This window comes from Melozone crissalis, unplaced genomic scaffold (genome assembly GCF_028551555.1).
Source record: "Melozone crissalis strain CALT ecotype California unplaced genomic scaffold, PUWL_Pcris_2 ptg000002l_1, whole genome shotgun sequence".
Lineage (NCBI taxonomy): Eukaryota > Metazoa > Chordata > Aves > Passeriformes > Passerellidae > Melozone > Melozone crissalis.
Window position 1 is genome coordinate 11309479 of NW_026535780.1, and position 17653 is coordinate 11327131.

The window sequence follows — 17653 nt, forward strand, 5'->3', positions numbered from 1 at the left end:
GGGCAGACCTGGCACGGAATATATCATTAAGATGATTGTAATGGGTAGTTAGTCCTCTAATGATTAGTTTTGGTTTCTCTGCAACCACTGAAGAAGATGGGGTGCTGCTACTCACAGAAATGTTTAAAAGTGACTTTATGAATTAGTTAAGAAGAACTGCTGTAGCATTGTGAAATTGAAAGAAATGGTGTGCAGACAAGAATTCTTTTTTAGTAACATAAGCTTTGATCCAGGCTGGTGCTGGAACCAATTAAGTATGTTAGGAACTGCTGTTCTTACTGGTACTCAGTAATAGGGACTTAGGCAAAAATGTGAAGTCATGCACAGGTGCAGGGCAAGGGAAGCTTCTAGTTCAATGACAATAGGCAATGAAAAAAATATTGTGGGTGGGTGTAGCGAGCACAACTGGGATGCAGTTTTTGTGTTATCTTTCTGGCTGTCACTGTTCTTTTTCTTAGCACTTTCCAGAAAGTGCTGAATTGAATGCTGGTAAAAGTGCACTAAACAGTGCATTTAACATATTTTTCTCCAGTTTTTATCTGCTGTCAGGAACAGGAGAGGAGGTGCTATGAAACAGATCTAATACACACTTCCCCACTGTGGAAGAATTTTAGAAATCTGCCATGGTTAGTCTGTGTGCTACGAAATAATTCAGTGAAAATCCTGCTAAGATCAGAGATTAGGGATCAGGGATAGGCATCATTTTACATTTTCTGGATGAGTGACAGTAATTTCAGTCATAATTATTGTTCTACTTGATAGTAACAGTAGCAACTTGGAATGAAGTGGTAGGACTGTTTTCCTTGCATGAGCTGCCAGAAAAGCAAATTTGACAAACGAATGAGACTACAACCATGAAATTTTGCTGAATTTGAGAGAATTTTTTGTAAAAATCCGTTTAAAGTTAAGTTTGGTGGTTTTTACTGCAGTCTGTTCTTCTGGATCTCACACTTGTGAAAACTCACTTTTTTATGGAAGATATAAATTGCATTTTACTTCATTACAGCCCCCCAGCAAAATTTTAATATGACAAATTTAGAACTAGGAAATTTCCTGCTTGAAAAAACAGCATATTAACTGACCCTTAAAATACTTCAGAGTTTACCAGATAAGAAAGGTATTTTTACTAGTGTGAGAGTTTTGGGGGGTTTGTGTTGTGGTTGTTTTGAGACAATTTAGGGCAAACTGAAATGCAATGTTTTGTTTTCAGGCGAGAAAGGAGATTTTCAAAATTCACACACGAGACTGGACCCTGAAGCCATTGGACAAGTTTCTTGAAGAGCTGGCTGAGAAATGTGTTGGTGAGTTTGTAAACACTGTAGGTTGCTGCATGGCTGAGTCGTGGGGACCCAGAGCTTGTTCCAGGCAGTACTTGAGCTCTGGTGCCTTGCTGTAGAGTGAGGCAGTGATGCTTCTGGCCTGTCTTGGGAGCAAACCAAGGCACATGCTGCTTTCAGTTTTCTTTTTTCTCAGAACACTGAATGGGTTTAGACCCTCTTTCCCAGGAGTGAAGTTTTGACTAGGGGCTGCTTCCTTAGTGCACGCATGGCCATGAGGCACATGTCAGAACTTCTCTGCAGTGCAGTAATTAAAATGATCTCTTACCCTGTTAATTTTTGGCTTCATGCACAGTCTTTCATTGTTGCACTTTAGAATTCTTGGCCTTGACTTTGGTGTTTCCTGATGCTGACAACATTGATTCTTGTTTTGTTCATAGGGTACTGTGGTGCTGATATCAAAGCCCTGTGTGCTGAAGCTGCTCTCTGCGCTCTGCGGCGCCGCTATCCCCAGATCTATGAAAGGAGTGAGAAGCTGCAGTTGGACATTGCTTCCATTAAAATAACAGCCAAGGATTTTGTCATGGCCATGCAGAAGACTGTTCCAGCTTCACAGAGGGCTGTGGCTTCACCTGGGCGAGCACTATCACCTATTTTAAAACCACTGTTAGAAAACACATTGGAAAGGATTTTACAAGCCTTACAGAGAGTATTTCCCCATGCAGAGCTTGCACTGAAGAAGGACCAACAGCAAGGTACAACAGCATCCACCTGTTTAAAATTCTTACAAAGCAAAAGCTCCTGATACATGCAATAACACACATAAACCCCTCAGCCATAGTGACAGTTCAGTTTTATAGCCTGGATGTGCAGAGTGCTGGATGGTATCTGTGAGTGACCTGCAATACACAGTGTTTTAGTTGTTGTATTTTAGGGCTTGGCTTCCATTGCATAGGTGAGCTCATGCTCCTCACTGCATCACCCTTAATCAGGTTTAGTCAGTTGGTGAGAACAAATCAATATTGATACTCTCTCTTGATTAATGGAGGTCTGTGAATAGTTATTTACTGTGTTGATCTCTGGAGAATGTTCTCCCAGTATCACTCCTAGTAGAGTTGGGATTGTTTGTGCTGGTGAAACAGAGGCAGAGACCCACCAACACAATGAAAGCACTGGGGTTGGGAGATGGATAACTGCACCCCCTCTCTGTCCACCTCCCATTATCTCCCCTTTTGTGATCTTCAAGATGCCTCATTTAGAAGTTGTGTGGGTCTTTATACTGTGACTATTCTAGACAGATGGAAGTCTGTGGTCATTACATTCACTTAATTTCCTCACACCTGATGGGAGAACCTGTTTCAAAAGGCAGTGGCTTCATTGGGTTTTTCAGGTGTCTAGGAAGCATAGACGTTGCTCCTAATCAAATTTATTCCAAGGGAAAAAAAAACTCCCAAGTTTTTGTCAACAGGGAAACCTGATGCAAATTGTGGCACATAGGACAACTTTGTAGAAGCTGTGCAATCTCCTTACATCTGTGGTAGAATTAACCCTTCAGAAAATACCATTCAGTGTGTGTCCTCAAACAAAATAGAAGAGAATGATTTCCTGCACTGATTTCAAAGGTGTATTAATGCAAGAGTGAGATTTGAACTATTCAGGAAAGTCAACAAAGCTCTCACCTTTAAATCCTATTTTAGGAAATGATGTGATTGACAGTGAAGAGGAATCACCATCAATCTTTGAAGAGAATCCAACTCACAAAGTACCTGATCGTGAAAAGGCAGAATTCCTCACTTTAAACAGGTTTTGTTTGTCCCCTTTATGTTTACATTTTTAAGAGGGCTGGGTCTGTAAACTGTTTTGTTGTGAGGGGTGCTGGATGAAGGAGTGATGGGTGTGGGGGGGTTGGTCAATATTTGCAAGAAGTAAGTGTGAAATCCACCTGGATACAAATGTTCTAACTAAATAAATTGCTCTGGCCCATCAAACTGACTGGCCTTGCCCTGTTTGCCTAAGTCAGTGGTCCACAGACTATCAGAACATGTTGATTTAATCCAAAGGTTCAACACCCAAAAAATCTGCTGTCTGCCCTTTTAGCTTAAAAGAACCCTAAGGATTTGTGTAGCCATCTTCTTCCCTTCTGCCTTCCAAGATTGTTAAATGAGAAATCAAATTGAGAAATAACTTGTTAAAACTGTGAGAAAAATAACGTCTGTATTTTGTACCTTTAACCTACAGAGTTTGTTAATTTTTTGATGTTTCATTGTGGAAGTTGTGTAAATCAACAGCTGAAGCAGTAGATTATTGTTGTCACTGTTGGGTCAGTTATTCTTCTAAGATCTTTGTCTTCAGCAAGTAAAGGTACAACAGTCTTGAGGTAGAAGAACCCACAGACCTCTTCTCTTTTTTCATGCTTCATAAAACAAGATGATTAGGAAATTAATAGACAATTCAGAGAGGAAACCATAGAATTTAACCAATCCAATTGTGTGCTTCTTCAGATACAGCTAATGTGTTTCAGTGCCCACATTCATTTTTTTTTCGTAGAAATGTTGGTATGCTTCTTCCTTACCACCATCTCCAGTCACTACAGCCAAATTTTAGCTAAACTTGGCAGGTGTAGAGATCTCAATTACCTAAAGTCAAGACCCATTGAAAATAGTGGTGTACATGGAGTGAAGAGACCCAGACTGGTTTGTGCTTAGAAAAGAAAGAGTTGTTGTTCTGCCCATATCAGGTCACAGACCAGTTTTGTGTGAGCATTTGGCTGGACAGCTTCCCTGAAGGATTTAAGAGCTCTTACTTAAGCCAGCTAAAGGAATGGCAGACATGCTGGGGCCTGGCAGGATTTCTTAGTGGAAATGGTACCAGTTCTTGAGAAAATAGCCTTTGATAGTCTTCCTGATCAGTCTGGCTTATTATTTCATGGAACAAGGAGTATATTTACCAAAAAAAAAGCATATAGGAAAAACTTCAACATCTGTGTGCCTATTAATCACTTGTTTTTAAATTTGTTTTCTTCTTGCTATTGTAGAAATCCTCGTTGCCAGCCAACATCTTTCAGGCCACGGTTCTTATTAGTTGAAGATCCAGGGTGTGGGCAGGCTTTTCATCTGGCACCTGCAGTAATCCATGCCCTGGAGAAGTTCCCTGTTTATACACTAGACCTGCCTGCTTTGTTTGTTAGCATCACATCCCCAGAAGAAACATGTGCGCAGGTATCTTTTTTCTCATTAATCTGGTATGACTCATAAACTGAATATAAACTGTATGTAAACTTGTGAAATAATGTTAATGGAGGAGGCCTGGTTGGGATAGGCTTTTATGTTTACTTCTGTCTGGAAATCCACTTTTTATCTAGATGGAATGATACTGTATAAGGATGGTATACATAGTCATGTTTTCCTTTTGAAAGGAAGCAGTGAGAGTGTTGCTAGCAGCTCTGGAAGATGGGAGGTGCTGCTAATAAAGCACTCTCTGTGGCCAAAAAATCCTGCTGGTCTGTGTTGCATCCAGGAAATTTTCATTGCTTCCTAAGCCTCTGTGCTCTCAGTAGATGGCTCTGCATCAGCCTGATGGCATCATGCACTTTCTGAAGCCCTGTTTATTTTTGCATTCATAGGACAGTCAAGGTTTGGGGGAAAAGGGTTTCTTCTTGTACATATACAGCTTGTTTGTAGTACATGCAGTAAAGGAATTAAAATTCACATAACACTTAGATTGTTACACTGGTGTGCTTTCCTTCACTAGGAAAATTAAATATAACCAGATTAGTGCTGGTTTCCTTCTTCTTTAGTTTTAGGCAGGGAATACATGGTGTTGTTTGGCATTTCTGTATTAAAATATTTTTACCTTCACAGAATTCACAGAATTTAGTAGCAGCGTTGGAGAGCTGTAGGAGTCAGGACAGACACATTCCATGGCTCCTTTGTCACACAGGAGGAGCAATTTTCCTTTTGTTCTGTGATGGTTGCATCTGTGGATGAGTAACTACCCTGTGTAGTGACTGCCTGGATATACCATGTGTGCTTCCCCACCTTTTGACAAGAACTCTCTGAATATTGTTAATCTGAGAGGGCACATGGAGAAATTTGTCACTTCCCTCTGGCAGTAGATGCATTTTGTCTCCTGTGATTGAGGTGCCATCTGTAAGCAGTGGCTTGTGCTCTTCCAAAGCATATCATCTGCTCTGATGGATCCTCTGGTAGTAAGGAGTTGTGATTTAGCTCTTCAGGCAGACAAAGGAATGGTCACCTCTTATAAAATGTACTTGAAATTATGCATTGTAAGCAGGCTTCTCACATAGGTCTTTGAGTCTGTGTGTGTGCTCTGAACTGAAATTGGTGTAGTTGCACTTGTGTGGCAATTTCTCCAGGCTAATACATCTTGCTGAAGGGCTGTTGTGTTTTTTTGGGTGCACCACCAGATTGGCTGAGTGCTGAGGCTCTTCAGGAGTTCTCTTACACATAAGAAGTTTTGAAATTGGGCAGAGAGTCAAGTCTGTTTCTGTCTGTGTAGCCATGTCTGTGTTTGAATAAAACTGAAAATTTTACCTTATTGTTAAGGAGTAGTGAATTTATTGATTTGTCCTGATGTTTTAGCTTCAGGTACTCCTATTTCATAAGAGAGTTTGATGTGTAGTTATTTAGTATCCTGTTCTACAGGATGTGGTTTTCTTACCTGAGCTTTCATTTTGCCAGTTGATGCGAGAAGCTCAGAGAACAGCACCAAGCATCATTTATGTGCCCCAGATCCCTTTGTGGTGGGACACTGTTGGACCCACTGTGAAAGCTGTTTTCACAACACTACTGCAGAACATCCCAACGTTTGCTCCAGTTCTGCTCCTTGCAACAACTGATGTAAAACATGGAGATCTCCCAGAAGAGGTATTTATCAATACTTCTTTTACTCTTCCTTTTTTGTTTGTTAGTTTATAACTCCTTTAAGCATGGGAGTGCTGTACCACTCTAAAGCAAATTCATGCTGTTACTATTTGGGCACTCAAACACTCTTAAAAGTCTCTTAAAATTTGCGTAGACAAAACAATGGTGTGAAAGCATTTGTCTAAAGTGTTTTCTGAGTAAAAGGATTGACTTTAACCCAAATGTTTCACTCTTCTCACACACTGATGCTTATTAGACAGATGTACAAATTTCCTTCAGGCAGTCATTTTGGTGACTGCAAGATGGTGAGGTGTGTGCTTAGTGAAGAATATACAGTGCTTGAGATAGGAAAAAGATCATTTTACTGAAAAGTGAAAGCTGTTTTTACTGGAAAAGTACAGTGGTCACACTGTTATTGATGGAGTGTCATTTCAAATTTCAATAATTTCATTATTATTTCCATTTATTTTTACATCTGGTAGGTGAAAACTTGACATACTGGAAAGATAAAGTCCAACTTCCATTTAAGTAACTTAGAAATCAATTTTCAGTTGTATTCCTTAACAAAACTCAGTAAGACTATCTGCTGAGCTTTCTGGACATTTGTGGTGGTAAAATTACCTCCCCAGTCCCCTCAAGATGCACTGGGATTTTAGAAACAACATCAGAGAGTGTTAAAGGAAGGTGTTCAAAATGTGAATATGATGCTCTGATTATTTTGTCTTGGTAGCAAAACTTACTGTGATGTTGTTAAATGTTTTCTAAAATAAGGAATGAAATTATTTCCATACCCTTTGGTAATAGAGATGGAAAAACAGACTACAGCCTGGAAATAATGCAAGTTTAGACACTTCATTTAAATTTATTAAAAACAAAATTTTAAAAGCCACCTTAACAAAAAGCTGGCACTTGCCCATTCCCTCCATAGCTGCCATAAAGATTCAAGCTAAAGAAGAGAAAGGCAGGTAAATACAAAATAACCAACCTTGGAAGTGGTGACTTTCCAATCAGTGGTTTATCACATCTTTTTTTCATGGAGCCTAAACTCTAGATGGTATCATTCCTCAGAGCAAGTGTTTTAATTTGCCATTCTATGAAAATTTAGCCTTTTACAGCCAAGAAGACAACTTTACAAAGCTTATCTTACCCAGATGAATATTCAGTTTAGTTTAGAAAGGCACTCAGCTTTTTGGAATAGAATATTAAAAAATACAAAAGATGTGCATGGCCTTATATCTGAAATTTTTTTCTCTTCATGCTTTAGATAAAAGCTTTATTTAATGATGATTGTGAAGAAGTTTTCAAAATCCAGTGGCCTACCTGTGCTGAAAGAAGAAGCTTTTTTGAGGACTTAGTTATGAAGCAAGCTGCTGAACCTCCTGCATCAAAAAACAACTCAGGTGAGGATATTGAAAACATAAAACTTGGCTAGCAGTAAGTTAACAGCTAATACAATACAGTGTTTCCTTTGGGGCAGTTTCCTATCAATTATTTTTCATGTGCCTGTATTTGAGTACCATTCATTGACTGAAATTTTCCATTTCAGCTCGGCAGCCCCTGGAGGTGCTGCCTGTGGCACCGCCCCCAAAGCCTCGGCAGCTGTCGGAGGAGGAGCTCAAACAGCTGGAGGAGCAGGAGGAGGACACGCTGCGGGAGCTGAGGATTTACCTGCGGGATGTGACTCACAGGCTCGTCATTGACAGGCGTTTCAGGGCATTCACAAAGCCTGTTGACCCACAGGAGGTAAATTTAGTGTTGATCTGCAATATCATTGTACCTGTGTGTATTCACAATTTCTGTGTGTGTGTGTGTGTTCCTCAGTGTTTGTGTGTTCTTTCTAGGAAGGTTTATCTTTGTCTTTAGGATCATAGCATTATGAATCTCCAGGATATGGGAGGTGAAGTTTTGTTTTGCTTTTACTTTTTTTGACTCTGGGTCACTCAAATGTCTGTTATTTGAGTGTTCACTAAGTCCCTATCTTCCTTCTAAAACCTCTTTAAAACTTGGATGACCCTTCTGATGGAAATAATCTCAACAAGGATCATCTAGTCCAGGTGCCAGTTACATCAAATGCTAACACAGTTTGCTTGTGAAAAGGCTTTGATATGTAGGTATATTACAGCACTAAAAAGAAGAGATCTCTCTTTTTCTCTGCAATTATAAACAGTACTTCCAGGGCTGTTTTAATAAAGTGTAAAGCTCTTTAATTGTCTGTCAATAGTTTCTGCAAGAATAGGAGTAGAAGCAGCAGTTTGTCAGATTTTCAGATTCTGTTCTCAGGGGGCTTTCCCTGCTATAAGATCAACCATAAAGGCTGTGTGATTTTTTTTTCTTCCTCCCATATGCTTCTCATTTAATTCATTAAATAAGTGTAGGCTGGGGCACATACTTCCAAGTCAGCTGGAAATTTGAGATAGCTTTGCATTTCCACAAGGTTCTGTTTCCCCACATGTCCACTGACCTCTTTCCTTTACTTGTAATTTCCAGATCTGAATAATCTAAACAAACATAGATGTCCTCATCTGAACTAGTCATTAGGTTCCTTCTGTTGTCAGAATAAAGGAATTGGCACCCCTGGGTGCAGCTATCTCATTCTAGGTGCCCAGGATAGGTGCTTCAAAGGTGCAATTCCTGCATCCTTTTTCTTGCTGCCAAAACCAAAGAGAATTTCAGGTGACTTTACTGAGAAATGTTTTTTTGCTGTTATTTTCCAAAAGGAAGTGAAACAAGTTCCACTCTGAATGCTGGTTCCCTTCTCTGCCCCACACATTCTTCTCACCTCCCTGCTTCTTTGTTTTCCCCTCTTCTAGCCTGTCTCTTCAAAGCCAGCTGAAATAGTCTTTCTGTTTTCAAGAAGCTGCTTGGGTAATTTCCACATCTTTGGATGCATCATATTGGGATTTTTAACAAGTCCTTTATTTGACTTTATGAAAATAATTATTTTTGGTGGCTGCTATGTTAAATCTCTGTATTTCTTTTGTAGGTACCTGATTACAATGCTGTTATTAAACAGCCCATGGACCTCTCCACAGTTCTGTCCAAGATTGACATGCACCAGTACCCAACTGCAAGAGACTTTCTAAAAGACATTGATCTAATCTGTAGCAATGCTTTAGAGTACAATCCAGCTAAAGATCCTGGAGGTGAGGATGTGGTTTTATCACTAATTTGTAAAAATTTTAAATTTAAGTGTCATTGGTGTACAGTAGATGTGAGATTAGATTATTTAAAAGATCCCCAGAGAGCATTTCTGGCCAGGTTGTGAATGTTGCAGTATCAAATAAACTTATTTGGGCATGAAATTGTGGTAGATATGTTGATTGGAAGCTACTGCTTTTGCTTTAAAATTAACTTATCAGTTGGCATGCTGAAAAGATTGACTGAGATAACCTTTCAGAACCTACCTATGACAAGAGAAAAAACTTTCTAAGTAAACAAATAAAGGGTTTCATTGGCTGGTAGAAAGCACTCAGTTGTGGCTGTACAATTTCAGATCGCCTCCTCAGGCACAGGGCCTGTGCCCTGAGAGACACTGCCTATTCCATAGTGAGGGAGGAGATGGATGAGGATTTCGAACGCCGCTGCCAAGAAATCAAAGAGTCTCGTAAGCAGAGAGGTATGTTCTTTGGCACTGAGGAATGAAAGACTTAGCTCAGTATCTGTAACCAGCCATGCAAGGCACCCTTCTTTGCTCTCTCTTCTTTATTGCAAGGTTCAGACTGTGCTTCCTCTTCCTTCTGTGAAATGCCAGAGGAGGACTCTGTTCCTGGGTGTAAGAAAACAGATCCAAAGTGTAATGAAAAACTGAAGATCCTAGCAGTGCCTGTGGATGTCAGTACCCCCTGCTCTAAAGGCAAGTTGTGTTTTACTCAGACTTTCCTGGAAAAGGTGCTGAAGCTGCTGTTCTTTTGACTTAACAGGTTCCTATGATGCCTGGTTCTTCATGCCAGAGGCATTACATATTTTAATATGGTGCAAAACATGGGATAAATCCAGAGGTCATTCATTCAGTATGGTTGTAAAGTCCAAGTACAATGGCTAGTTGACATTGTAAGACATTGCCCTTAGTGGCCCACTGCTATTTAATGGCTCCTACATTGCTACCTCTTAATAAAATTGTACATGGCAGTTTCTGAATGCTTACCTAGTTTTTAGTTATATGCAACAGTATTTTCCCCTTCCCTGCTCTCAAACATTGAACTCTATTCCTGTGATTTTCAATTGAAGGAGAAAAGGTTTAAAAAGGGGGAGCAATAATCATAGACATGTAAAGGAAAGATCATTATTTTCTTCAGTTTTACCATGAATAGGACATAGGGGGATAAAAGGGCTTAAAACACATGACATGATGTGACATTTCCTGGTCTTGCTGGCATATCTGAGAATTTTGCCACTGACTTGACCCACAGGCCTTGTGTGGTACTCTGTGAGTACAAAGGATGGTGGGGTTTTCTGGAAGGGAAAATGACAAGTTTGTATTGAACAAGGTTAACTGAATCAGAAAGCTTATGAGGGGAAATCTCTATGGAGGATTTTTTTCTCCAGCAAATACTCCCTTAAAAGTGCCTCTTCAGCTTTTCCCAATGTGTCTCTAACTTTTGTGAGATTTATAGATTCTGAGGGTTCATCTCCAAATATGTTTCTGTTCACATATATTAGATGACTAAGTCACTTAATAATCTTGCTTTCCAGTAAGACTTCCTGTCTAAGGTAAGACTTCTGTTTTCATAACCTCTTGAAGCTGTTGGTTTTGTGAATTAAATTCTGTAGCTGGATCTTTTAAAATCTAGTGGCTAACTGGCTCAAATAAATTCCAGCTTTTTCTCTAGACACATGTCTGGGGAGATGGGCAGTGGTATTTAAGCTCATTTGGTCATTTTCCTTGTCAGACAAGTAAGATGAGCATGCTTCTTGTTTTAGTATTGTTTTGGATTACTTTTGCTTGTATATCTTTGTAGAGAAGTCAAAAAGAAAACGCAAAAGGAATAGAGAGTCTTCAAGTATTGCAGCAAAGAAGAGGAATGTTCAGTTCAATAAAGAGAATAAAATTCCTGAAGACCAAAATGAAGTGGAGAGCAATGAAGAGTCTGGCACAGATTGCATTGAATTTGCATTCTCTCAGGATACCCCTGAAGAACATGAAAATGTACTTCAAGAACGACAGAAAAATGGGACAGAAAATGAAAGAGAGAGAGTTCCCAATATGGGCAAATCTCCTTCTGGAAAAAGGAGAGAACATTCAGACCTAAGAGAGCAGAGTGAGATGCCAGACTGTCAAAAAGCTGGAACTTCTGAAGATGGACGTTCAGATGGTAAGTGAGAGATCAAACAGGTCATTCACCCCCTGATTCCTCCTCAGGAGGGTTACACTGCCTGCCAGGTTTTAGCCTTCCTGATTTCTGTTCTCACTTGTCTCTCAAATTGGTGCACAGTTTCTTGCATAATGGTGCTGCCCCTCGAGTTATGCCAGCCAAACTTGTGTATTTCTGCAGCTGCTGAGTTTCTGATTCTGCAGTTTATTTTTCAAATAGTACCTAACTGAAAAACAAACAATGGCTTTCTTTTATTGCATGAGGATCTTTCCAGCAATAAGAAACCTAAGTTAAAAAGCTGTGCTTCAAACAGTGTGCACCCAGGCTCATGTGTGGAATAGAAGAGTTATGTCCTAGTGTTTGCAATGTAAGATGAGTTTTCTAACCTAACTTACTTTGGGGTTTTACAGCACAGTGCTGTAATGGCAACAGGATTTTTCCCCTGGTTTTTTCCCCTGCCTTTTTGTCTTGTGTTGGAGCTTTTTTGTGTTCAAGTCTCTAATTTTCATGGAGCAGAGATTTTTGCCAGAAAGGAGGTAAAAGTGTCAAGCATTTATCAGTGAAAAATGGTAACAGTTGTCTGTTGTTGCAGAGAGGTTCTCTTCTCCAAGTACAGGGTACTTCACTCTTACTGTGTTTCAGAGAAAGAGAAATCCTGACTTAAGAAATTTGTGTTGTTCCAGATTTGTGGGTACACCGTATGACTCGTGCAAGATCATCTCAGGTGGAAGAGAAACAGCTGGGATGTGTTGGGAAGGCAGTGAAAATTGGCACACAGAGAGTGTTTGTGGATTACTGTGAGCTCAAAGTAAGTTTAAATTTTAATTTTGTTAATACCAAAGTAGGACATTTTCTTGCTACATACAGAGTTGTAAATTAAGTCAGTTGTTAACCAGTCAATTCAGACAAAGTATGGGAGGGATATATAGCTGGTGAAATAACTCAACCTATAATGGACTATGACTTGTTTCCACAGCTAGTGTAGGCTGCTGTTCTTGCTTTTGGTGAACTAAAATTTTAGGAGATTGGATTATCTCCTATTGTTAATGTAAAAGGGCTTGTTAGATTTGAAAATAGCACACTGGCAAACTGGTAATGCTGTTGGTTATTAGTGTCTTGGCAGTTTTTATGATGGACTGGGGGGTTGTTTTGGCTTGCTGTTTGCATGTTTTCATTTATTAGGAACTGAAAGATTATATTGATTTTTAGCAGAGATGACTTTAGGACTTTGAAGTTAGCAGGTTGACTTAAAGGTCATTCTGGATAAAATACTAATATCTTCTCTTCTCAAGCACTTTCAAAATCCAGTGATAGAATTTTACATTCATATAGGTACCGTGTTACAAGGTTTTTCCAGTCCCCTATAGGAGAGAAGTTGTTACCCTACAATACAGTTCCTGAAGAGGTCAAATATGTGCCTAGCTGCAGGGTGTCAAAGAAGTTCCTTTGCATGAGTTGGAGAGGGTAGATGGACCTGGCCTTTTTCTGGAGATGTTGCAGTGGGGAGAATTCAGGAAATTGAGGTTGAGGTCCTGGAGATGAGTCAAACCAGAGGAGGCTGCTGTTTATCTACCATGATAAGAAATGGAGTGAGAAGAGAGAAATTAACTTTTCAAGACAGGCTTCCTAAGCAAGGAAATTTTATGGGTTTGTGTTCCTAGAATGATAGAATATCCCGAGTTGGAAGGGACCTAGGAAGGATGCAGTCCAACTCCTGGCCCTGCCCAGGGCACTCCCAACAATCCTGCCATGAGCTTGAGAACATTGTCTAAATGTTTCTTGAGCTCTGCCAATCTTGGTGCTGTAGCCACTTGCCTGAGGAGCCTGTTCTACTGCCTGACCACCCTCTGGGTGAAGAACTTCTTCCTTATATGCAGCCTAAATTCCCCTGACAGAGCTCCATGCTGTTCCCTTGGGTCCTGTCAGTGGCCACCAAAGAGGAGAGATGGCTCAGTGCCTGCCCCTGCACTTCCCCTGTGAGGAAGGTGGTGTTCATGTCTCTGTAGGCAATGCACATGGGGTTCTCTGGAGTCAGGGTGCCAGCAGTGTGTGCTCTGAAGGTACTGCCCACTGCAGAGATGGTACCACAGAGCCCTTACAGAGCTCTCAGGTGTGAGGACAGAGCTACAGTCATCAAATGCATCTTTTAGAAAACTTGAGTCCTTAACAAGAGTGCCACTGGAACTTGCTGTGTGTGTTAGGCTCTTTGGAATTCACTTGCAGACAATAAGCTGGGTGACCTTCCAAACTGTAACTGCTTGGTTTTGTTTAGGCTTGTTTTTTTTTTTTAGGGGTTTTGAGTTTTTTCATTTCTTTGCTTGATAATAGGCCTAGAACTCAATGAACACATACAAGAGCATGCAGTCACTTCTTTGGCAGCAATTAAAAAGTTCCACATGGGAAGTTGGCCATACACCTGTCCTACCTTTTCTGTTTGCTGCTTATCTTGTGCTATTCTGAACTCTGGTTTCCATTTTTTTTCTTCAGCAAGTGCTGCATTCTATTGCCGTGGTAACTGAGAACGTCAGTATATTTCGCATGGAGAAACTGTATGCTGTCCTTAGCCAGTGCATTTACCAGCACCGGGAAGATGGTGACAAAAACGAATTAGTGAAGGTAATTTTTTTGTCTTGTAGCACTTTCTGTCATCATTACAGGTGTGTGTGTTATGCACATGTACGTGTGCCCTGTGAATGTCGTGGTTATTTGGTATTACTCATTGCTGCTTAGTTGCCTGTGTTACAAGATTTGTTCATTACAGTCTGGAAGACATTTCTCTGTATTGCAAAACTGTTGTTGCATTTGGCTTAGCTGCTGGCAGTTTCAGCAGGAAAAGGTTTGAAGATGATGGGTGCCCCCAGAGCCCTCTCAAGGCAGTTCAGCCCAGTCTGTCACCACTCCTGCTCCAGTACCTTTTCAGTCCTGGGGGGGCTGTGAAAGGAGGGTGCTTTTCTCAGTCTGTCACTTCCTCGTTCTCCTCTTGTGGGCACTCACACGTGGTAACACTTGTATAGCAGTCACTCCATTCCTGAAAAGAAACTAAGTATGAGGCATAACAAGAAGAGACTTTAGTCTCACCAGACTTGCTTTTTAGCTAGAATGGCTCAAGCAGCTTTCATTTCATATATGGGAGCGACCTGCCTATGGAGGTTTAATGCTAATGAGTCGGGTTCTGTAATCTCTTCCTGTAAGAGAGGATTTCCATGTTGTCAGAACTTGGCAGAAATACTCCACAGTAACCCATGGTCCCAGTCTGACATTCCCAATGTTGAGTTGATTTAGATAGGTTGGATATTCAGTCTTCAGCTTCAAAGTCCTTGAATCCATTTGTCTTCCAGGTGGTCATGCATAAGAATAGATAAAATTTTTTTATCCATCTCAGTTTTCCTTAAAAAAAAAAAAAGGAAGCCTCTTCTCTTGGATCCTGATCATCTTGATCTCTCCTTCCACATCTGATGGAGAGTCAGATGCTCTTGCTCTGATTGTGCAACAGTGAGGACTAGTTGGATGCAGGATGCCATTCCTGAAAAATGCACCCTCCTCCTATCTATCATAAATTAATGATTTAGCATGTTTGTTATCCTGGTGCTTGTGAGCTTTTGTGACAGAACTTGATTCGTTTTCTGCTTCTTTGACCTTTGACCAAAGAATATTTCCTATTCAAAGAGATTGCACAAATCAGTCCAGGAGTAAGTTCTACTGTATGAAAACAGAGACTTTAACAAGTATTTATTCAGAGTGCAGAAAAGAACAGTTCAGCTTTTAGCTGTTACTCTTTGGGAGCTGTCTCCTCTCTAATTGCTGAAAGCACCATTGATCCATAGTCCCCTGATACAGATCTGCAGTTTTCCTAGCCTGCTCTCTGTTTTGGGTGCATAAGGGTGTGAGTACAGTGAGTACAGAAGTGAGTACAGAACAGTGGTGGTGGTAGCACATGCATTGGCTAAATCATTGCTAACAATTGTGTGCACACATTCTCACTTCTTTTGATGAAGTAGCAAACAGGTTTCTTAAGTTTGTATTCACACTGACTCCTAATTGGTCTTTTTTCTTCTTAGGCAATGAAGAAAGAAATTACAGCCTTCAGTTATACATGATACTTGATTTCAGCATACTTGACACACTCTGTAATGTTTTCTTTTTACTGCATGCTGTTTTTCTTTGCATTGTTCAATAAATACTACGTCTACATATATATTTATACAGATATATCTTAAAATTTATTAAGAAAGCTCAAAGAAAGTCATTAAATGACTTTGATATTTCCCTTCTAGATATGTATATTTTAATGTGACATACTGCTGTGATTGCCTTTTGAACTCAGCAGATCTGAAAAGATAATTTCAGTACCTCTCTTTAAAAGAAAACCTAACTTGAAACAAAGCAAGATTTACTACTGTAACTTTCTAAGGTAAGGTTCAATTGTGCTTGAAATAATGACAATCTTAATACTGGAGAAAAGCATTTTACCACAAATTGTTAATTCGTCAGATGGCTTGTAGTTGAATTCAGTTGTAAATAGTTTTCTAGTCACCTGGGAAGAATCATATCTGTTTATTACATAAAAGTGAATATATTGTTGGTGATAAATATATTGAAGTAAAGCAAAGTAGTACCCTGTTTTGAAGAAGTATTTCTCTTCAAACCAGCAGAGAAAATTTATCTGTTAATTTGATATTTAAAAAATAAGACAAAGTTTAACTATATGAAAATAAAATTTTATATAAATCATGATAAAATATGTGGCATGACCCTTCACTCTGCTGTTCTGTCACCTCATGTACACAACGTGTGGCAATACTGAACGCCAAACTGTGCAATCCTTCTCTGTGTTTGGTTTCTTACCTCTGTCAGTAGTGGTCTCTTTTGTGTCCTTCTACTGTGTTTGTTCAAACATTAGTGTGCCACGTAGATTTTTTTTCTCTGTATTGTTTGGTGGGTATAAATAAAAAATCCATTTCTTTTTAGTGGTGGGTTGTCTGCTCTGTTTTAATCACAGAACAATTTTGATCATTGATAATCTTGCATTTAAGACACCAGGACAAATACTATGGTTTTAAAATAAGAACTGCATGTGATCAGCTTCCTCCTCACTCAGTGTATGGATTATAGAGCAAAGACAAGCTCAGGAGAAGGAAAAAAAAGAAAATTTACATTTTAATGCAGTTTATAACATTGACAATGTAATAAATGAACTAATGTCCTTAACTCGATCTCCTTCTTGGCTGCCATCGCCATTTTCAATGTGACGCGGGGCAGGCAGCCTGTTGAGTGCATGTCCTAAGAGCACTATTTTGAAAACTGACAGTGTGGAATTAAGGAACCAGAAATATTCCTGGGATCAAAACTTCTGTTTTGAGCACTGTCACTAGGCTCGACAGGGTCCTGTACCTAGGCAGATTTTTAAAAAGCTTCCCCATTGTGTAAATCTTCCATCTTTTGTGTCCACCTGTCAACAGTTAAGCGTTCCCTATATATTTCTTTTTTCTTTCTTGAGGAAAGTGTCACGTTTTAGCATCTGACCCAAAATAGCACACAGTGATGAGAAAAATAGTGTAGGGAAACAACATTTTTGAGAACTGGTTGAATGAGAGTTAAACTCAAATACTGATTAAAAGATTTTGTAAGTAGTAAAGGGAGAGCGGTCTCCTTTCTCCAAGTTCTCTAACTAACAAAAAAACCCAACAACCCAAGGTGTGGGAAATGTCTTTTTCGTTAGAGCCGCTCCTTCTGTCCTCACTCGCGCTGGTTTGGGTGCCGGGACCCTGCGGCCGTGCCGTCCCTCGGCGGCAGCTCCGGGCGGGAGCGGCAGCAAAGCCCTTCCCGGGCTGGGGGCGCCGCTGTCTCTCAGCCCGTCCCGGCCGCGGCGGGAGGCCCGAGCGCGGAGCCGAAGTTTGCCAGCGGGGGCGCGGCTGCCGCCCGGAGCTCCCAGCCCGCCACCCCCGCTCCGGCCCGGGCCGCCCAGGAGCCGCCGGTGTCCCCGGGCTGCGGCGCTGCGGTGCCGGGGCAGCCCCCGCGCCCGGTGTCCGCCGCCTGACGGGCGGGGCGGCGGGAGCGGCTCCGCCCCCGCTCGCTGCCAGGGCGGCTGAGGCAGCGGCCGCGCCGTCCGCGCTCGCCGCGCTCCCGCCCCGGGGCAGCGCCGCGCCGGGAGGATGCGAGTGGGAGCCGCAGGGCGAGGCGA

At 40.8% G+C, this 17653-nt stretch overlaps 1 protein-coding gene across 1 annotated transcript in view; it reads left to right on the forward strand.

Annotated features, from left to right (window-relative positions):
- Positions 1-16420, forward strand: part of ATAD2 (ATPase family AAA domain containing 2) — a 30157-nt gene extending 13737 nt beyond the window's left edge. Inside the window, exons 15-28 of the mRNA XM_054284253.1 lie at positions 1211-1301; positions 1718-2032; positions 2975-3080; positions 4312-4495; positions 5978-6163; positions 7425-7560; positions 7707-7903; positions 9144-9303; positions 9654-9776; positions 9873-10013; positions 11119-11472; positions 12156-12280; positions 13960-14088; positions 15531-16420. Coding sequence (XP_054140228.1) covers positions 1211-1301; positions 1718-2032; positions 2975-3080; positions 4312-4495; positions 5978-6163; positions 7425-7560; positions 7707-7903; positions 9144-9303; positions 9654-9776; positions 9873-10013; positions 11119-11472; positions 12156-12280; positions 13960-14088; positions 15531-15569 — 2286 coding nt within the window. The 3' untranslated portion in view covers positions 15570-16420. The remainder of the gene's footprint in view (positions 1-1210; positions 1302-1717; positions 2033-2974; positions 3081-4311; positions 4496-5977; positions 6164-7424; positions 7561-7706; positions 7904-9143; positions 9304-9653; positions 9777-9872; positions 10014-11118; positions 11473-12155; positions 12281-13959; positions 14089-15530) is intronic.
- The last annotated feature ends 1233 nt before the right edge of the window (positions 16421-17653 follow it).